At 36.0% G+C, this 23415-nt stretch overlaps 1 protein-coding gene across 2 annotated transcripts in view; it reads right to left on the reverse strand.

Annotated features, from left to right (window-relative positions):
- The window catches only part of LOC123529511 (transient receptor potential cation channel subfamily V member 5-like), a 97493-nt gene that overhangs the window by 54497 nt on the left and 19581 nt on the right, over positions 1–23415 (reverse strand). For both annotated transcript variants that reach the window (XM_045309877.2, XM_045309879.2), the window contains exons 3-5: positions 17828–18080; positions 13675–13830; positions 9174–9328 (exon numbers count right to left, since the gene is read on the reverse strand). In XM_045309877.2, the coding sequence (XP_045165812.2) occupies positions 9174–9328; positions 13675–13830; positions 17828–18080 (564 nt within the window). The remainder of the gene's footprint in view (positions 1–9173; positions 9329–13674; positions 13831–17827; positions 18081–23415) is intronic.

Consider the following 23415-nt stretch of genomic DNA (forward strand, 5'->3'; position numbering starts at 1 on the left):
ATATCAATAAACTAGAACTGTCTCCATTGAACACACTGAGATGCCCCCATATACTGTGTCATCCTCTAACCAGTAAGGTTTTTAGACACAAGATTTTTCTCTATATTCTATAAAGCAAAACTATCAAAGGGTCATAACTACAGTAAAAACAAGGCAGTCTGAAAGACAGCTAAATCCCCCGCCACTGCTATGGATAGTGAAAGGGTAAACCTTTGACTTTAGCTGTGACCTTGACCTTGAACTGACATGGCTGACTCACGAATTCTGCACAACGTCTTGATGAGGTGATCATTTGACCAAAGTTTCATGAAAATCCTTCAAGGGGTTTAGGAGATACAGAGCTGAAACCTTTGACCTTCAGTTGTGACCTTGACCTTGAGTTGACATGGCTGACTCATGAGTTCTTGATGAGGTGATCACTTGACCCAAATTTGATGAAAATCCTTCAAGGGGTTAAGGAGATACAGAGTGGACACCAAATGGAAGGCTCAAACCTTTGACCCTTAGTTGTGACCTTGACCTTGAGCTGGCATGGTTGACTCATAATTTCTGCACATCATTCTGATGAGGTAATCATTTGACCCAAGTTTTATAAAATTCCTTCAAGGGGTTTAGGAGATAAAGAGCGGACACAAAATGGAAGGCTCAAACCTTTGACCTTCAGCTGTGACCTTGACCTTGAGCCGACATGGCTGACTCGTAAGTTCTGCACATCGCCTTGATGAGGTGATCGTTTGACCCAAGTTTGATGAAAATCCTTCAAGGGGTTTAGGAGATATAAAGCGGACACAAAATGGAAGACTTAAACCTTCAACCCTAAGTTGTGACCTTGACCTTGAGCCAGCATGACTGACTCATGGATTCTGCACATCGTCTTGATGAGGTGATCATTTGACACAAGTTTTATAAAATTCCTTCAAGGGGTTTAAGAGATATAGAGCGGACACAAAATGGAAGGCTCAAACCTTTGGCCTTGAGTTGTGACCTTGACCTTGAGCCGGCATGGCTGACTCATGGGTTCTGCACATCGTCTTGATGAGGTGATCATTTGACCCAAGTTTTATAAAATTCCTTCAAGGGGTTTAGGAGATATAGAGCGGACACAAAATGACAGGCTCAAACCTTTGATCTAGAGTTTTGACCTTGACCTTGAACCGACAAGGCTGACTCATGGGTTCTGCACATCGTCTTGATGAGGTGATCATTTGACCCAAGTTTCATGAAAATCCTTCAAGGGGTTTAGGAAATATGGACCGGACACAATTTTGTTACGGACGGAAGGACGGAAAGACGGACGGAAGGATGGACGCAGACCATTCCTATAATCCCTCCGCCACGGCGGGGGATTAATAATCACACAATAATCCTCTATGGTCATCTGTACATCTAGCTTGCTCATCTGCGAAAGTTTGAAGCAAATCAGGCTAATTTAAGTGTGGGAGGAGTTGGACACACAAGATTTTGGACAGATGTACAGGCAGCAGCAACGCTATATAGCCCTCTCATAAATGGGGGTGGGGGGTATACAATAGTCTTAGAACGAAATTACAAAATTTGACAATAGTGTAGGAAAACATAAAAATAAACACAAGAGAGTCTTTTAAGAGCCCATCTTTATAAACAGTCTCCCAAAACAATCTCAAGATGTACTGTTCACATCAGACCAAGATTTCACCTTTGTTTTCCATTGTGTCTACTTAATTTTTTGAAAAAATTGCTTTACAACTTACAAAATTTGATTAGGATCCACGATGAAAGTTTCTGATTATTTTACAGACAGGTGAGAAATTCTGCTATGGACTCTATGTGGAGACAAAACACAAAGGAGAAACATTAGTGAAATGGGACCAGTACACTGACACTTGGGAGAAAGAACAACGACACTTGACACAAGTACACTGGCATAGGGTACCATTATACACTGACACTACATTGATATGGATCAGTACAATGACAATGGAAACCAGTACACAGTCAATGGGACCAGTACACTGACACTGGGGGCCACTACACTGATCCTGGAGGCCAGTACACTGACACTCGAGGCCAGTAAACTGTAATTGGAGGCCAGAATAGTACATTCTCACTGGGGATCAGTACACTGCCACTGGGGGCCAGTACACTGACACTCGAGACCAGTAAACTGTAACTGGAGGCAGGAACAGTACATTAACACTGGGGATCAGTACACTGCCACTGGGGGCCAGTACACTGACACTCGAGGCCAGTACACTGACATTGTAGGCTAGTACATTGACATCAGGGGCTAGCACATTGACACTCGAGACCAGTACACTGTCATTGGAGGCCAGTACACTGACATTGTAGGCTAATACACTGACAACAGGGGCTAGCACATTGACACTCGAGACCAGTACACTGTCATTGGAGGCCAGTGCACTGACATTGCAGGCTAGTACAATGACATCGGGGGCTAGTACATTGACATTCAAGCCCTGTACACTGACATTATAGGCTAGTACATTGACACTGGAGGCTAGCACAATGACATTTGAGACCAGTACACTGTCATTGGAGGCCAGTACACTGAAATTGTAGGCTAGTACACTGACACCAGGGGCTAGCACATTGACACTCGAGACCAGTACACTGTCATTGGAGGCCAGTACACTGACATTGTAGGCTAGTACATTGACACTGGAGGCTAGCACATTGACACTCGAGACCAATACACTGTCACTGGAGGCAAACTTTCATTTGAAGCCAATACACTGTGACTCAGGACCAGAACAATGACACTGGAGGCAACTGCACCAACACTGGGAACCAAGGCACCAACACTTGAGACCCAGAGCATGGACACTAAGGATAAGTTTACTGGCACTTTATACTGGAAATAAATAGACACTAGAGGCCAGGGGCAGGTACACTGACTTTTGAGCCCAGGGTACACTGTCATTGGAGATAAGCTTAATGACATTGGACACAAGTACACTTGGCATAGGGGATCATTTTGTTAAAAAATGCAGATCACTACACTGACACTGGGGTTCAGTAAATGACATCTGAGACCAGAACACTGTCACTTGGGGCCAGTTCATTGTCACAGGGGTCAGTACACTGACACTGCTTAGGATGGAACATTGACGACAGGCAACAGTAACCACCAACACTAGGGGCTAAAACAAAAACACTATCTAGAATACCTCACACTTCTGTATAATGCAAATTGGATTATTTTATATCAATTACATTTGTATATATATTTCATATGATTACACAACAAAAATAGTTAAAAATTTGCACTGAAAACAATCTAATTTTAACCAGTTTAACAGCATCTTACACTAAAATAAATCAAACTTAGAAAATAGTCTCAATGAAAACATTGCTCTTATTGTGTTTTCTCAAATGCCTGGCTAAAATGGTTAAAAAATTAAGTTCACACATAAATGCAACAATGCCATTGGTCAGTTTCACAAATGTGCATGTAAACAACCAATCAGATGAACTGTTAAGAGACTGGTCAAAGTATTTTGTCTGCCAACACTGGAGCTTTTTATTTTAACTTCATTTAAATTAACCATAACTAGTTATAAATTTTCAACAGTGTGCTTTGTGAGAAAATGGTACAAATGCGTCAACTGAGAATATCGTACTCCTTTTTTATGATATATTCTTAGAACTGCTAAAAATGTAATGTAAGCAATGTGATAATTTCGAAAAAAAAGATGTTAATTCATGTTACTTATTTACAATTGCATTGTGATTTTGAAGGCTTTGTTTTAACATCATGTCTTAAAAGTTATAAAAAAACTACAGCAGTTTTTGGTTGCGGGTTTATCCCGCTACCAAAGTTAAAGTGTATTTCTGACAATCATAGCATCTTTATTTGATTCCAAATCACATCCAAAGGATGTTCATGTGCTACACAAAATAGTCCCATTCATGAACAATGCGGATGAATTATCAATAAACAAGCAGTTCTTATTCAAGCTGTATCCACTCACACTGACCATTTAGATTATATAAGATCTATCAATGATAAGGTATTCCAGCCCATGGTTACATCACAAGCTGGGTCAGGCAGAGTTCATCTTAGATATGAGGCACATTAAATTTGTATTTATTTCTCATTCATGTATATTCATAGACTGGCATTTAAACAGAAAATAAATCAACCAAAAACCCACAACCATCAGACATTTCAAGGCTTTGATTTTAAAAGTTATTTCATTATGGAGTGGGTGCGATTTTGGGTTTAAGGTAATTAATCAGTGGTTTAGTCAAATTATGATGGTAACTATATTGTAGTAGTGAGCACAATGCTAAACTTTATCATACTGTCTAAATAAAATATCAAGCCAATGACACATTACATGATACCCATCTTAGTCACATTATCCTGACTCCAAACAAATCATTCCTATAACTATACTCTTAACTGGACACCACTGGTTTGACTTTGCGAACAGTGTAGATCATGATCAGACTGCACATCTGTGCAGTCTGATCATGATCTGCACGGTTTGCTATTGAGTTAGTATCTTTTCGGTAACAACTCCTTTTAACAGTGAATGGTACTGTTCAAACTGAAAGATGGACAATTTCATTATAGAAATTTAGCAGGGTAAGTAGATGTGTAATAGATCAAGAGCTAATGGAGGACAGCAACGCTCAACTATTCAACAGCTTTGTCAGCTGAATGATTATAAAAGTAAACAAGAGGGCCATGATGACCCTGGATCGCTCACCTGAGTAATATGAGTTACATGTTTCAAATGTCAAACTGATGATAAAATATTAAGAAAATCAGTAGGTCACATTCATGGTCAATGAAATTTAGTTTTACGATTTGTGTGCAAAACTGTGTATGTCATCAAAATCTCAAGGCTGTATCTTAAAAAACAAGAAAGTAGGTCAGTAGGTCAAGGTCACAGTCAAGTGACATCATTTTACTTGGGGTCATCTGGTAATTATAATTAAACAGTCTTGGAAATAGGATCAGATGATTTTTTAAGTATTTTTCCTATATAACTAACATAATAACTAAGTGACCCCAGGGGCATAATTTGAACAATTTTGGTAGAGGACTACTAGACAATGCATCATACTCAATATCAAAAGCCTAGGTCGTATGGTTTCAGACAGAAGATTTTTAAAGCTTTTTCCTATATAAGCTAGTCTATATAAAACTTGGAACCCCCAGGGCAGGGCCTCTTTTCACCCAAGGGGTACAATTTGAACAATTTTGGTTGAGGACCATAAGACAATGCTACAAACCAAATATCAAAGGTCTAAGTGTTGTGGTTTCAGACAAGAAGATTTTTAAACTTTTTTTCCTATATAAGTCTATGTAAAACTTGGGACCCCCGGGGCGGGGCCATATTTGACCCTAGGGTGATATTTTGAGTAATCTTGGTAGAGGACCACTAGATGATGCTACATACCAAATATCAAAGCCCTAGGCCATGTGGTTTTGTACAACAAGATTTTCAAAGTTTTCCCTATATAAATCTATATAAAACATGTGACCCCCAGGGCGGGGCTATATTTGACCCTAGGGGGATAATTTGAACAATCTTGGTAGAGGACCACTAGATGATGCTATGTACCAAATATCAAAGCCCTAGGCCCTGTGGTTTTGGACAAAAAGATTTTTAAAGTTTTTCTTTTCAGTTGCCATGGCAACCAGAGTTCTGTATGGAATTCAATTCTTTGAACAATTTTGAGAGGGGGCCACCCAAGGATCATTCCTGTTAAGTTTGGTGTAATTCTGCCCAGTGGTTTTCAAGAAGAAGATTTTTTTAGAAATTGTTGACGGACGACGGACATCAAGCGGTCACAATAGCTCACCTTGTCACTTCGTGACAGGTGAGCTTAAAAGGGGCATAATTTTGTAAAAAGGCAAAGTAGAGTTATGGAACCTGTGCACTGCACATCTGATCATCACAGTGAACAAGCGTGTGATGACTGGAACCATTCCCGTAAGTAGGTTCTGAGATACCAGCTTACATAAAAAACTATAATCCAAAATTGTTAAGTAAGACAAGGGGCATAATTTTGTAAAGAAGCAAAACAGAGTTATGGAACCTGTGCAGTGTAAGTCTGTATATTAAAGTGAATAAGCTTGTGAAGTTTCAATGGTCACTGAGATACCAGATAACATACAACAAGAGCACCGCCTGCGGGTCCCATCACTCGTCTGCAAGTGCTCAACAATATGTAAGCAGTTATTCTTCAGACTTTCTAAGTACAAAAAGGGCCAAAATTCTGATAAAATGCATATCAGAGTTATGGTTCTTGGTCTACTTACTCATCTAATGATAATCAATAAATGTGCAAAGTTTCAAAGCTGTACCTCTTATAGGTTATGGGAAAAAGTGGACCTAAACAAAAATTTTAACCAAGAGACTCAAATTTTCTAAGTACAAAATGGGCCATAATTCTGACAAAATGCATATCAGAGTTATGGTTCTTGGCCTATATAGTCACCTAATGATGATAAACAAGCGCACATGGTTTCAAAGCAGTAGCTCTTATAGTTTTTGAGAAAAGGTGAACCTAAACAAAACTTTTAACCAAGAAACTCAAATTTTCTAAGTATAAAAAGGGCCATAATTCTGACAAATTGCAAACCAGAGTTATGGTTCTTGACCTACATAGTCACCTAATGATGATAAACAAGTGTGCAAAGTTTCAAAGCAGTAGCTCTTATAGCTTTTGAGAAAAGGTGGACCTAAACAAAAAATTTAACCAACGCCGAAAATCAAGCGACAACATTACCTCGTATATTTTTTTCAAAAATCAGACAAGCTAAAAACTTAACTAAAACCTTGATGCTGACGCATGGGTGAGTCCAATAGCTCTACCTATTTTTCAAATAGTCAAGCTTATAAACCAAAACTGACAGCCTATTTAAACAATGTTTGTTCTGTTCAATGAATTCTGACAGATTTTCGATCAGCCCTTCAAACATTACATGTTATTGACAATTTAAAAAAAATGCATAGTCTCGATAATGATTTGTGTCTGTGAATCAAACAATAAACAATTTTGGCCTAGGTGTCATCTTTACAATTGTGTTATTGTTTATGCATATATAATTAACCATTCAGGGTTCAATTATTATTGAATACGGTTGTAAATCTAACGGTTGATTATGAACTGCTTCCTGTCATTTTAGTCGATCAATTGAGCTGATTTATGTGCTTTTGTTCATTTTCTGCTTTTGTGCAGCCTGACTGTACATATGTTTTTATTGACAGGCGGTTCAAATATCATGAAACGCACAATCAGTAAGATACAATTCAATTATTATGCAGCTGTGCATATTTCTCATTAAATTTTTTGTCATCGTAATTTCTGTTTGTTCAATTGATTCCACTTTTATGCAATTTTTCTACAGTACAAAAGTTGCCATCAAGAACACTTACAGGCTTAGCTATGACAACTTGAAAGCTGTCCCACCAACTGATCAACTGACATTTAATTTTCTGCAGTGTTCACTTCCTAATTTCTTTGCTTTCTTTCATTGTTTACCGTTTCTTTCATTTATTCATGAAGTCCTTAAATCAGTTTAGGTCACAAGGAATGAATGGCTTGGTAGAACTACATATAAATTAGCATCATTATATTTCTGTTACAGCAGATTTTGGAAGTAGATAAGGATATTTCTGAATAATAAAAAAAAAACGCCATGACAGTTTGATCAGTGTAAACTAGTTAATACAATGTGTCTGACTGACGCTCGATTCATAAACGAAACATATTAAGTAAATAGTTGTATGTTTCAAAAGATAATACATCATACTTCCAATAAATATGTAATTTTGATGTGTTTAAAAATTAAGCATGATGCTATGCATTTTTTGAATAATGTGTATAAATATGATGACATAGAACACACATTTTCTTGCTACACATTGCTATACCAGCCTTATACATCAAAGAATAAACACCTTCTGTCTACAAACTGTCTTGCATATTGATTTTAAGTATTACTACCAATTTCTATTATGAAAAAATTATTGTATAATAAAAAGATCATTAATATGTTAAAGCCCTATTTCATGTAACAGAATATACCAGTAGAAAAACATTATTAACAGAAGTGAAGTGGAGAAACACTAATGTATGAAAGAGAAAAAAAATACTGTATGGAAGTGAAATACAGTATTATTACTGTAAGGAAGTGAAATAGAGAAACATTGTTGTATGAAAGAGAAACCAATATCATATGTAAGTTAAACTGAAAAACAAGGAGCTGCGTTCAATAAAAGCTTGATGCCCCCGGTGGCATCCTTGTCGATACAAAGCAACCTAAGTCCAAAATGAGGTCAAGTTCAAGGTCAAGGTCAAACTGAGGTCAAGTGATGTCTGAAGATGAGGAATGGTCACAGGTAACATCTGCATTAGTATCAAGTCACTCTAGTTAGGGGTATTGATGCTAGACGAAACGGTCCCATTTGGTTAACCTCGTATGGACGGACAGACAAACGAACAGACAGGACAATCACTATATGCCTCCCGCATCAGTAGATGCCGGGGGCATAAAAAAAAGTAAAATTATTGTTGAAAACCATTATTGTATAAATGTGAAACTACGAAAGCACTGTTATATGGACATAAAAAAGAGAAACCACTTTTGTATAGAAGTGAAATTGAGAAAACACTATTTGTATGAAAGTACTGGTGAATGGAAGTGAAAATGAAAAAAACAATATCTGAATGTGAAACTGAGAACCCGTTAAACTTTGTGTATGTAAGTGAAATTGATAAACCACTACTGTATGGAAGTAAAATTGAGATACCTATTTTGTTATGAGAGTGTAAATGTACAAAGTGAAATGGAGAAACTGCTATTGTAAATTTTATTTCTTTGTTTTGGGTTTAATGCCATTTTGTCAATGGTATTTCAGTTATATAACGGCAGGCACTTAACGGCTAATCCGTGTTCCTGGATTCTGTACCAGTACAAACCTGTTCTCTGTAGGTAACTGCCAACTTCCCCACATGAATCAGAGGCGGAGCACAAATATATAAATATAATTAGGCAACCACAATTGCATAAAACAGTGTTATAGCTTACACCATAAATATCAATTTGAATTTGTAGACACTGTAAGAATTGAATTGTAACATTATGAGCAAAATCTGGAAAATGTAATTTTTTTTAAATGCATCAAAGCAGCTCTAGATCTTTCACTTACAGGTTGATCGGCAATTACAACCATATGTAACGTCGTATTCCCGAATGAATCTTGGAGATTGGGGTCTGCTCCATTATCAATGAGGTAGTCATAGATGTCCATGTAGCCAAAACATGCTGCAAATGCCAATGGATATTCCCCGTAATATGCATAACCTGAAACATGGAAACATGAACATTTGTCAGTTTGTTTTTGTAGGTTTAGTGCACTTCTTTCAAACAGTATTTCAGTTATATATGCAAAACATTTTCTTCCTCCTAAAACGTTTTGTTTTGTTGTAATGTTGTTCAAATGTTGACATATTTCAATAAAGAACTGGAAACACTGTAACTATAGCACTGTATTATGTCATTTTTATTCTTAGAAGTATAAATGAACAATTGCTAGCTTTTTAGTTTGAAACAAAATATATACCAAGTTAGATCAAGTTGGCTTGCTGCTGGAAGGAAATGTTCCTCTGGGTCAAGTGGGTCTCAAGTTATAGATTGGAAATAGTTTTCCATATTCTAGCCCTTCAGAGACAGTTTTATATTCTGGCCCCAGTGACCTTGACCTTTGATTGAGCAACCCCCAAAACAATAGGGGTCATCTACTCTGTATCTCCTATCACTTTATGAAGTTTGAAGGTTTGGGTCAAATGGTTCTCATGCTATTGATCGGAAATGATTTTCCATGTTCTGGCGCTGTGACCTTGACCTTTGATCAAGTAACCCTAAAATCACCAGGGATCATTTATTCTGCATGTCTAATCATCCTCTGAAGCTTCAACATTCTGGGTCAAGTTGTTCTCAAGTTATTGATCAGAAATGGTTTTTCATGTTCAGACCCCTGTGACCTTGACATTTGATCAAGTGACCCCAAATTAATAGAAGTCATCTGCTCCGTAAGCCCTATCATCATATAAAAGTTTGATGGTTTTGGTCAAATGGTTTTCCAGTTGACCAGAAATGAAGTGAGACGGAAGGATGCCAGACAGGGGAAAAACAATATGTCGCCTTAGTGTGTGTGTGTGTTTTGGGGGGGGGGGGGGGGCGGGGGACATAAAAGTGGAGAAAAACTAAAATCTTCTTGACTCTTACTAAGAGAGTATGCCAACAGAAAGTAATGATGTTTGAAAGAAACTGTTTGTTTAAACTTAAACTTAGTATTGGTAAGGTAAATTTGTACAGTCTTATAATTTAGCCATTTATTTGTTTTTATTTTTAGAATCAATTACAAATTTAAAGTGGTATGTCTAGCAATTATCAAATATATGTAATTATAAACTATGTCAAAAATACGATAAAATCAATTATATGCAGCTCAATGAATAATTTGTACGTCTCTATTAGACTGTAAATGACTATTCTATTCATAGTATTTTAAGTCATTTTCATCTGTCTGTCTCTTAGAACCAGTAAATCGTACCTTTTACATTTTTTTTCAACAAATACATTTTAAAGCCTCAAGCATTTAAGTAAAACTGAAATGCTTAAGTAAAGACATTCTGGTATTTGTTTTCTGTCATAAAGGGAGTGAAATCAGCAAGGAAATCTGATTTTTTTTTCTCTAAACTGTAGGTTTTTGCAGGTCTTTGATAATCAAGTAAATATGAACATCAATGTGACATTATTTTTTCAAGTAAAAAAAGAAGTAAACAAAACCTATTTGTAAAATACATAATATGTCAGTCTCCTCCATTTGGCCTTGCACTTCAGCCTAATGACCTCTGAAACAAAATCTATTACCTTCTGACAATCATCCTATGAAGTTTGATGGTAACAGGTCTAAGCCTGATGGTAAACTGTTTCCAGCTGCAAGGCAACTGTGACCTTAAAATCTGACCATCTACTGACCTCAGGCAATCATATTATAAAGTCTGATGGTTGTTACCAAAGGGGTCAGGCACATGAGTAGATTGAGTTTAATGACTTATTTTTGAGTCCTAGAGCCATAATTATGAAAAAATCCATACTAATATAACTACTCCCTAGACAACGGTTTTTACCCCGCAGAAGCTATGTTTTCAACAACTTTCTTTATATGGCCAGGAAAAAATATGATCAGCTATTTTCCCATTCAAACATTGCCTTCAGTTATTCAAATGAATCAACTTTTAAAACAACCTCAACATATTTTCATATATTTTTCTGTTTTTCGACAATTCGACATCGTACCAAACAATACACAGAGCGAATCCAAAGTCTAACAACATTGCGTAACAACAAATCAAGCTATACGCAGTCAGTAGAATCAATGTTCTGGACCTTCCGCGGACAAAGCAACGATTGCAATACAAATTGTGAATAAAAACAATAATCTAACTGGCAAAGTTCAATTCCTGTAAAGCCAAGGTTGTCTCCAACACTTCATTATTTTTATTTGATCAAATGTTTCATTAAAGTAGCTGTCATTACAAATCATGCGACTTTGGAAAAACCCGTAATACAATTAAGTCGCCAATTGGTCAGGTAAAAATAGTGAGCCAATCAGAGCACGTATTTGTAAATATATGAGGTACGAAGCAAAATGATAACAGCTAGAGATTTTAGAAAGAACAAGAGCTGTCCGTAAGACAGCGCGCTCGACTTTTCTCAGTGCTTGACTCTAAATTAGAGCTTTGCCAGTAAAAAAATTCCAAGTTAAAAAGGGACATAACTCTGTCAAAATTATAATCAGAGTTATGGGAATTGTGTCTCCTAGTGTAGACTTTGATAGTAAATAACTATTTAGAGTTTCAAGTAAAAAGCTTTAATAGTAACAGAAATATTTGACTTTTAACAAAAAATTCTAAGTTGAAAAGGGGCATAATTCTGTCAAAATTCAAATCAGAGTTATGGGGATTGTGTCTCCTGGTGTAGACTGTGATGGTAAATAAGTATTTTAAGTTTCAAGTCAAAAGCTTTGATAGTAACAGAGATATTTGACTTTATCGAAATCTTTAACAAAAAATACTAAGTTAAAAAGAGGTATAATTCTGTCAAAATTCAAAATAGAGTTATGGGGATTGTTTCTCCTGGTGTAGACTTTGATTGTAAACAACTATTTTGAGTTTCAAATAAAAAGCTTTAATAGTAACAGAGATATTTGACTTTATCAAAAAAAATAAAAATAAAAAAATTCTAAGTTAAAAAGGGGCATAATTCTGTCAAAATTCAAAAGAGTTAAGGGGATTGTTTCTCTTGGTGTAGACTTTGATGTTTAATAACTATTTTAAGTTTTAAGTCAATCGCTTTGATAGTAACAGAGATATTTGACTTCATCAAAAACTTTAACCAAAATTTCTAAGTTAAAAAGGGGCATCATTCTGTCAAAATTCAAAATAGAGTTATGGAGATTGTTTCTCCTGGTGTAGACTTTGATAGTAAATAACGATTTTAAGTTTCAAGTCAATAGCTTTGATAGTAACAGAGATACTTGACTTTATAAAAAACTTTAACCAACGGCGAGTGCAATAGCTCTACTTTTTCTTCGAAAAGTCAAGCTAAAAAAGTTTGAAACAAGGATTATGGCCGATGTTGGCGCTATGAGAATAGAACTTTGGCGGTTAGTTTGTAGTTTTTAGTTAATACTCATATTGCAATGGTTGTTTTGTCCATGAAGGTCCAGAACGTTGATTTTACTGACTGCTTATAGCTTTATTCGTTGTTATGCGATGTTGTTAGACTTTGGATTCGCTTCTGCGGGGTAAAAACCCTTGTCTAGGGAGTAGTTATATTAGTATGGATGTTTTCATAAATATGGCTCTAGGACTCAAAAATAAGTCATTAAACTCAATCCACTCATGTGCCGGACCCCATTGGTCCAAACACTCTCCAGAAATAACTGCTCAAATGAATACAATGTCTGACATACTGACCCCTAGAAAATAGCTTGACTGAGGTCATCTACTGACCTCAGGCAATATATTGCACGTTAGTTTTATTTAAGATGAATGACCTTGGGGCTATAAACTAATATTTTTTCTCTCAAATGACAGATATTTGGATGACTCAAGACCTAACAGCCTGATTGCTTCAATGTATGCTCAAGTTATCAGAGATTTGCTGTAGAAAATGGTTTAACCCTTTTCCTGCTAAATTTCTATAACGAACTTGTCCATCTTTCAATTTAGACAGTTCCATTAACTGTTAAAAGGGGTGCTTACCAAAAAGATACTGAATGACAAATAGGGCAGACCATGATCAGACCACACTGGTCGCAAAAGCAGAATCACTTGCCACCAGCAGGCTAAGAGTTAAACATGTGGAGTGGTTAGACACCCAACAGTGAGGTTACCACTGGTGTCAAGACTGCACCTTCTCATACAAATATCCACAGCTATAAAACTAAGTCTGAGGACCAGTCTAAAGTGCAACCATGCCATTGGTCATTTTCAGGACTGAGCTCAGAATCAACCAATCAGGTACTGGAATTTTGAGACTGATCTACAAATTCAGTTTGATTTCCTAGGTAGCCAACAAAAGGTTAATTAAATTATTTAGAGCTTTCTTAACAATACAGCAAAAACAAAATTTCATACCTTCATAGTTTGTTGTTTTAGTCCTGGCATTTTTCTGGTCTTCTGGCAGGAAGAATCGACCAGTAGCCCGCTGGTTGACGTATGCACCATTAGAAACCAAAAGTTTTACAGATTCAAAATCTCCATAAACTGTAGCTAAATGCAGACAACTTTCACCTGTAACATTGCAACATATGAATGTACATATGAAAACATGACAGATAATCCAAAATTATCATGAAATACAGATACAGGCTCATAAGGGGTAGTCCCAAACTGTGACTTGAGTTACCTCCCTTGATGGTCTGTCCACAGAGTCACGAGCAATGACTAATTAAAATTGGTGTAATTAAGGTACTTCAGTCTTTCAGACATGATTGCTAGAATAATGATGATTTAATGGTGGAAAGAAAAATATTTCTGAATAGCAAATTTATTCTTGTGCTTATTTTTGTTTAATATGTGATATGTCATGTTACGAGCACTTCGTAGTACCCTAAGAAAGTCACCCACTGACCTATATTATTGACTTGCTTTTCGCCACTTGTGACGTCACAGCTTTATTATGTCAGTATTGGTGCATTTCATTCACCGTCATGTACCGTACCGGATAGCAAATAATGGGGAGCACAATGTCTCAGGCTAATTCTAAGAGTATTAGCACAATATTATTTGTACATTTACAAGTACCTAAAGTTAAATTACAACAAGATCATTGGGGAGAGATCTATTAATATCTATTCTCATGTGCTTGTTCCTTCATGTACACCAGGAATAATGAATTTTAGGTGAACAAATCAAGCACGACTCTGTGCTGTAAGTTCATGCATATATTTGATAATTCTTTTTCTTTGGGTTTTATGCAGAAGATGTCAAATGTTTCTGTTCACGAGATAAATGTATTACCTACATTTGCTTTTGTTTTTATACTGTGAAGCTTATAATTTATGTTTGCATGTTAATCACTAATGATTATGTCTGTTTTTGGATGTGGCTGAGTTGGACGTAATATCAGACTGAAAAAAAATGAAAGTGATAATTACGTCACAAGCTGGACTACATAAGGGGCAGCCACAAGATCTAAGGTAAATGATGATGAGTTATACAAGTACAAGTACCCACAATCATGATTTTATATCATATTTTAAGTGTCTTTGCAGCTATTACTGCTGACTAAATGCATATTCTTAAGAATTCAAACATGGTTGTTCATCACATAAAGATAATCCTTAAATAAAGGTAAATGCACTCGAAACCCGTTATAACGCTTCTCGATATACCGCGGTCCTCGGTATAACGCTGTATGGCCTTGGCGCCCAAATTTTAGAGGGTAAAAAAAAAAAAAAAAAAAAAAAAAAAAAAAAATCTGCGGATGTTACTTAATTTGATCATAACCAGCGTTAAAACTACAAGTACTGTACTTTAACACCTTTCCATGACAACTGTCACAAAAATCAATAATCGTCGGCTAGCTTACTTGTTTGCGTATCGCCTTTGTTTAAGTTTCAATACATGTAAACATGTGACAATTATGCAATCAGTACCGTGTCAAAATTAGATTGTTTGCATAACAAGCGTGTAACATTGGTCAGTCAACTATCAAACCGTTTAAGTTTGCACCAATTACCGGTAAGCAGATGACATGATCACTTGAGTGAATAAAAAATCGAATTTTGTAATAAACTGCAGCTGTTTTTCGTAATCATCACACTCAATTCATCGGAAATAACGAAGATTCGACGCACTGAAAGCCTTACTGAGAATGTGCTCCCTTTTTAATATCGTATATCAACAACGCTGATTTAAAAATTTTCTATCTTATTTATCGATTTCCTTCATGTAAATCTATTCAAAATTATTTTTTTTAAGACTGTCCGCGTTTTTTCTCTTTTAGTTACATAAACCCCCAGTGCAATTGCAGTGCATATGTAATTCTCACGTCCGCGCACTCCTCACACAGCGTTATATATGTTTACTTCCAGGATACACAAAACCAATTTTCTTTTATAATCACGACAAAATGAGAAGATGACACAGCGTTATAATTCTTTTAATGTATTTTTCAGTAGCATTTAAGGTAAATAAATGTCCCGTTTATACGATTCTTATTTCTTCTTAACATAAAACAGCGTCCAAAATACGTTTCCGGTGGGTGGGGTATTGCAAATACCGCTGATACGATCAACCCGCGTTATAAATTTAACCCCGCTAGATCCGCGGGTCTCGAACCTTGGACCCCGATGACAGCGTTATAACGGGGTCCCAGTGTACTAAGAATAATATCTAATGTACTACTCCTGCAAGATAATTTAAACAACAGCATGTTTATATTATTGTTTGATTGTTATGGTTCTCATGCATCGTTGAACTCAAAAAGGTTGTCAATGATAGAAGTTAAGTGCATACTGTAATGTTATACAAAAATATTTTCTGTATTGGAACGTTTTAATGAAGAATCAAAGGCCTGAATGGCCTGAGTCGGCTAATGATTGATGTACTGACAGTATAGTCTACCAGTTTCAGTTTGTTTTTAGTTTTTTTCTTAAAATTTCATAACACAGCTCGATATTTACCAAAAATATTATATCCGGATACGATTACACTTTTCTCCAGTTTTAACAATATATTTTACAAATTGTGATGATACGAAGACATTTAGCAGCAATTGGCAGTATCTGACATTGAAGTTGATGGTTAAATTACCTCTTATTTAAATCTTTTCATAAAAAAGTTGTTTCGTTTCCTGAAAGCAGCCAAACATAGACGATCTACTTTCGATTTCAAAAACTACAAGAAAATACAATTTAATGTTTCGCCGATTTGTTTATTTCTCGAAAAGTAAGAATTAAAATCATTTTAAAATCAGTAGTAACTAAACAAACCAGTAAGAGCTTCTTCTTCCGATAATTTATCCGTTTACTGACTGCAAAATTCAACCCACGCAAAGTTTATAGAAATCATACGATGCGTGTTTACGTTCAATGTGGGAGAATTAAGGCTGATCGGCTATGTTACCTAACGCATCCATACGATTCAGATTTTATTTTTAAAAAAGCATTGTGTGCGTTTCTGTAATTTTATATACGTTTTTATACGCTTAGAAATTATTAGACATGCGTATTTGCATTATTTCTATACGTAATTTACGCTAATACGCATCTTATCTGGAGCCCTGTGGAACTATTTTTTGTCTTTCGCTGGATGTTACCCAAGCTTTTTAAGCCTGCGCAATTCTTAAAATGCACATTTATGCTTAATGAGTTACATTCGAGTACTGCACAATTACAAGTCATAAATATGACAGATTACATCGTATATTGGTCATAGCAAAGGGAATTGACACAACTTAACTTCATTCATGCAGTGAACTGTTTGAAGTTTGAGAAATCTAATGGAACTACATCCCTTCACTGTGTTATTTGGTCCATTTAGACTTAGAGAATCGCTGGATAGCAAGGACTCGTCAAAACGATTTCATCGTTTAGCCGACTCAAAAATCATAATTATCAAACATGTTATCGTTTCAGTTATCGTAAGGGATTTATAACAGGCCTGTAATGTCAACAAATGAATAATTTCAGTATCCTGTTATCTTCTTCAGCATTACTTGTTCATTAATGCGGTCAATTAAGTACATGGGTTTCTCTACCAGTTGCAAGAATGCCAAAATGGCATACTGAGATTATGCTACTGAACAGAAATTTGCAAAGTCATTGCAGGTCCAATACAGCAGTCTGCAGTACATTATTACTTACAGTTTAATTATCATCTCAGTGGAAAAGTGCTTCTTTACATCAATGGAATTATCCATTTTTCCCTGAGGTGATGTTATCTGTTATAATGTTTACAGCACTATTTACAGCACTACACTTTTAACAAGGAAAAAAAATTCGATGTAACTCATTGCAGACTTGGAGCGGTCTTCTGCGCATGCCCGAAAGTGATTGTCAATTGTAGCGCACGGCAAAAATATGCATATTTTTGCATGTCCGCATGGATTTAGTATACAATATGCATAAAATACTGACTAAAAGTTAGGGTTAGTATCACCATGGTTACAAAATATATACATTTATGATATTTTCGTTCAAATTTAGTTAATCCGGTATGTACCGGAGTCTGTAATTTATACCGGCGCTCCAAGTCTGCATTGAGTCACAGTCAAAAAAATTACCATAATATTCATCAGCTTCATAAAAATCCAAGGCCAGCTTGGGGTACATATTGAGCAATATTTTGGCAGTTTCTACATGTTCAGCACTGTCCATTAGATACAGAAGGTGAAGTGGGGTTTCCCCGACACCTCCGCGTTTAGCAAGGTCCCAACATGCTTCATGTGTTGACACTTTGTTAAAACTGTTCTTTTCATGTTCATTCCATTCACTAATAAGTTCCTCATCTGATTTTGTTTCCCAGATCGTTGAACCCTGAAAAGGAATAAGGATTATATTAAAGACAATTCAAATACAACAGTTCTTAAGGTGGTGGCCCCGTAACAATGCTGTTTAACTTTATTTCAGCAATCTTTGGCCGTCCAGGTTAACAATACGATTAGGATTGGCGAAGAAATGAAGATGCTAGATGTAAACAAATTGAAATATAGCAAATTTTGTCAATCAAGGGCACATAACTCTGGACATACTGTTCTGATCTAGCCCATAATCAAACTCATCCGAGGTCTTGTAACCAAAAACATTGTGACCAAATTTGATTAAGATTGCTTCAAAATTGTGGATGCTAGAGTGTAAACAAACTAAATATGAATGGAGGATGGACAGACGGACGACATACATTCATCGATCCTAATACTCACCATGAGCCTTCGGCTCAGGTCAGCTAAAAAATAAGCAAGGCAGTGTTATGGTTATTGTATACTACCCATCTTTTGGAGTTATGCTCAAGAAAAAATGTCGACCATATCCCCCTTCACATTTAAAATAAGCTGGGGGTGGAGTGCTAGACAAGTGGGATAATCAAAAGTTTATGTATCTCTTGAGAAGTTATCTCACTAGGTTAATTTTATGTCACTTACGAGAAAAATTATCTCACTAAATTAGACCTAGTTTTGCAGCTTATATACCATTTACCATGCAAAATAGATTATAGATCCGATAGGACTTAATTCTAGCACTGTTTGAAAAAACTGTATGAAAGTCTTATTTACACACTGCATACAAGCATTTATTGCTGTAACTGGGCATTCACTCACTCAATAGTTCACAGCTTCTACAAATATATTTACATAATCCTTGGTGCAATAAACTTTCGGAAAAAGAAGATAATTGTTTTGTGTGTTGCTTTTTAGTCATGCAAACATGATTTTAGGTCAGTTTGTGCCATTCCAGCTGGGTTGAGAGCAATTGCAGTATTATAGGTCATATGGCAATTTTCCCGCCTTTTTATGATTAAGGAGGACCGTGCATTATTTCATACATGGTTGAGCACTTAGGTAGAACCACCAGCCGTCCATGAGCAACTGCTAGATGGCTTCCACACATGAAGAATTCTACAACCATGGTTTGAAACAGCAGCAGTCAGGGGCACTTGATTTGCAATTAGTGACCTTAGCTAACCAGTTTTTCTGGCTTCTGTAAACAGTGCTAACATGTTCCCCTCTAATAACTGCCACCTTCCCAACATTAACCAGAAGTGAAGGACAAATGATTTCAGACACAATGTCTTTTGTCAGTTGTGATGGAGAACATATGCCTGACCTGAAAGTGGAAACTGTCAGTTTTCACCTGTCAGTTTTCACAGGTATTTGGAAACTCGAGGGCAACATATCTAGAACCTCTTGAATAATTCAGCTGATTATTTAAAGCCTGGCCAAGATGTTGTGCCCATTAACATTGTGACTAAGTTTGTAAATTAGTAAACATTGGATAAGAAGTTTTTAAGAACTGATCACAACTTTAGTGGATGCTGCCCACCTGCCTTCCGCTGCATGACTGACCACATTTATTATATTTCCCATTTCACGGACATATAAAAACGTTTCGCCCAAATAGTGATCAAATAACTTAAAATACAATCCTATAGTTTGTTATGTTCCAATTATCTAAGAATAAATTTGGATGACATTAGCTTTGTAGAAGTTATACAATTTATCCACCCATATTGATCTTCCCCTAGACAACACTGAAGATGCATTAAGTGTCATATTACAAATAATTGATATCAACAAACAGATTATTCAGCACACTCTAAATATCATTTCCAGATTTAACAATTCTAAAATTGAACTTTTTATCCCCCATTACTCTACTTGACCCATTCAATATCTGAAGAATTACGTCAATGATCGAGACTGGTGTGATATGTTAATACAAATTGGCTGACGTCACGGAATCCCGACGTATATTAAAAGTAAATTGTACCATTGTAAATTGTAAATTTATACCTAAATATCTTTTTTTTTGTTTTTAAAAATGTTTTTTAACCTTAAAAGAAAGGTATCTTTTTTAAGTCTCTGGTCAGTCCTTTGATAACATAGCTGGAGGTTGGGGAAAATGTCTAACAAAAAGGATATAATTATTCTGTCAAGAAAAACAATAACTCACAAACTACCAGAAATGTTAGAGTCAGTACTGGTTTAAGGCTTACTAGAAATAAAGCATTGCCAATTAACTGATAAGCATTTTTCTGCATTTACCATGCAGAGGAGGGTGCAGGTATGTGTGTTGGTGGGCAGAGGTTGTGCTGTGTATGCAAAATCTTTTTATGAATTTTGGGTGAAAAAAAAACACACAAAAAACTGCTAAAACGGACTTCACTTCTTTGTTTGGAAGGGATACATGCATTGATACCACTAAATTTCAAGGATGGAGACCAGTCTCACAGTATAACCATGCCCCTGCTCAGTTTTAAGACTGATTATAAGAACAGACAGTCTGGGTCAACAGCTATAAAACTTGAACTGGAAACCAGTCTTTGACTACAACCATGCCATTGGTCAATTTCAAAAGTGTGCGATGAAACAACCAATCAGCAGCCAATTGTATAAACAATGGTTAAAATATACCACGGTAAAACTATAACCACGGTATATACCTTGGTTAGGTAACCACTGATTATTTTCTCTTGTATAAACCAGTTTAACCGCACGGTAACCTAACCACGTAAAATATCAATTTAACTGCGGTAAATTTTCCAATAATGCACTGCGCGCATAACTGGCCTTCCATACAGTCCTCTGAACAAGGCACTTTTATGATGTCATCAGTATAATGATGTCATCAATACACGTGTGTACAGTACATATTGTGTTTTACCAATTTCAAGGTTATTAAACAGTGTAAACAACTGCATTAACTAGAGAGAATCTGTGCATTTAATTAAAGTTATGGATTTTAAAAGTATCTTCGGAGTAATGTCTGTTTATAGTGACAGTAGGACTGTAATTTTAAGGAAATGCTTCTTGAAATGGCTACAAACATGTTTTGCTGAATGTGGATTATCAAGTGAGATGTTTGCTTCTTTTTTTCACATACTGAATCAATGTGTATTTAATGTACTGTAGAGCTAGTGGGCAATGGTCTTTGTGGTCGCAGTACGCCCGGACATTGATACTTTGTTGATGTTTTCTACTAACAAATGCGGCCTCATTGCGGATAAACGGATGAAAATATTTTAAAATGGGTCTCGTTAATACAACCGAATAGTGAATTACAGACGGGAGCCCTATAACGGTATTAAATTCACTCATGATTCGCCGTCGAATAAAATCTGTTGCTGTAGTGTCAGAGCTTGGTTCCGTTGTGTCTGTCGTTCCAAAGTTGGTCCAACAAGTCTGTCTATGTTGTCAGATAACACCTGAATACCTTTTGCGTAATTTTTCATTCGCCAAGTCCGTCAAATTTTGTCTGTAAATACGTCCAATTGTACGGCGGCCATGTTTGAGTGGTTACTTTGTGGTTACCAAGCTCCCGTAGGTGTGTTAAAATTAACCATGGTTATATTGTGGTTACCACGACTGACGTTATTTATACAATCGCTTACCATGATGTTACCATGTTGGTTACTGGCATTTAGTGGTTACCGTGCGGTTAAAGTTTTTATACAATTGGCTGCAGATGCTGAAGTTTTAGTTATCAAACACAATTTTATAACCTTATAAGCAAAGAATTTATTCAATGTTTGAAAAATTCTTATCTATTTCAATTCATTCCAGATGTAACAGTGTTAAATATTTGGTTAAAGAGTTAAATAAATACCCCATCAATTAATTATCATCGGAATTTTTCAGTTCCAGAGGAATAAAAGCTACCTCAAACTTTGGAATAAATACAAGACAGAAATTCTAATTAAATTGCATTGATTAATTCCTTTTTTAAATAGTTTTGCTCTTTATAAAGTCTTGCTTACTTTTCTTATTGAACAAAATCTTGAACAAATGCTAGAAACACGTCACAACAAAATAAGGTCAATCTTAAAAAAGAGAATTTTAATGTCACTTCGACCAATCATCCTGCAGTAAAGGCAAATTATCTCTTGATCATTTTATTTAAATCTACTCACTCTCAGTTTGGGTGAAAGTTTTCAACAAGTTCGTTTCCACCAAGTTTGGCATAGAATTGTATATATCCTTAGGACGGCCAGCACATATTTATGCAATCTCGCCAGGCATATGTATGTTTTTGACAACACAGAAAATGACGTCACTCGACCATCAGCTATTTCCGAATGTAAATAAAATGAAAGTAGAAATGCTAAACTTGAAAACAAAAGCCGCATTTTGATTCGTAGATAGTCAGGGGTCACCCCGTCTAAATGTATGCGCGTGGACTTCTTTTATTTTTTATTTATTTTTTTTTTTTTGGCTATTGGGGAGCCAATTTTCAGCACTTTATTACGAATTGAAATTACCTGGGCTTTAGTACAGCATGTCAGCTTTTAATCTATGAAAAAATATTTGAGCTCTGGATAAACAGAAATCCCACAGGGGTCCGTAACGGACCAAGGGTACATTGATAATTTTGGAACTTCATCAAATTGCTCAAAATGTCATTTTTGATGTTGTCTGAGAGTTTCAGTATATGCCTCAGATGTAGATATAACCGTATTTGAGAGCTGCAGACATAGACATTTCAGAAATATTTTCAAAATACGTTTCGTGTAATAAATGTTGTTTCTATGGAAGCGTGAAAGGGCCATCAGACGCTAACACGTTTTAGTACGTTAAGGCTGTGGAAAGGATATATAGATTTCTTAAAATGCATTTTAGTTTAGCCATTTTTGTCTCAAACGTCAGTTTTCGTACAGACGTGTTAAAAAATGTTGAAAAAGCACTGATTTTTAGATAAAAAATGATTTCTCTAATAACCTTAGGACGGCCAGCACATATTTATGCAATCTCGCCAGGCATATGTATGTTTTTGACAACACAGAAAATGACGTCCCTCAACCTTCAGCTATTTCCGGAAGTAAATAAAATGAAAGTAGAAATGCTAAACTTGAAAACGAAAGCCGCATTTTGATTCGTAGATAGTCATGGGTCACGCGCAGGGGTCACCCCGTCTAAATGTATGCGCATGGACTTTTTTTTTTTTTTTTTTTGGCTATTGGGGAGCCAATTTTCAGCACTTTATTACGAATTGAAATTACCTGGGCTTTAGTACAGCATGTCAGCTTTTAATCTATGAAAAAATATTTGAGCTCTGGATAAACAGTAATCCTACATGGGTCCGTAACGGACCAAGGGTACATTGATAATTTTGGAACTTCATCAAATCGCTCAAAATGTCATTTTTGATGTTGTCTGAG

Source organism: Mercenaria mercenaria, chromosome 13 (genome assembly GCF_021730395.1).
Source record: "Mercenaria mercenaria strain notata chromosome 13, MADL_Memer_1, whole genome shotgun sequence".
Classification (NCBI taxonomy): Eukaryota; Metazoa; Mollusca; class Bivalvia; order Venerida; family Veneridae; genus Mercenaria; species Mercenaria mercenaria.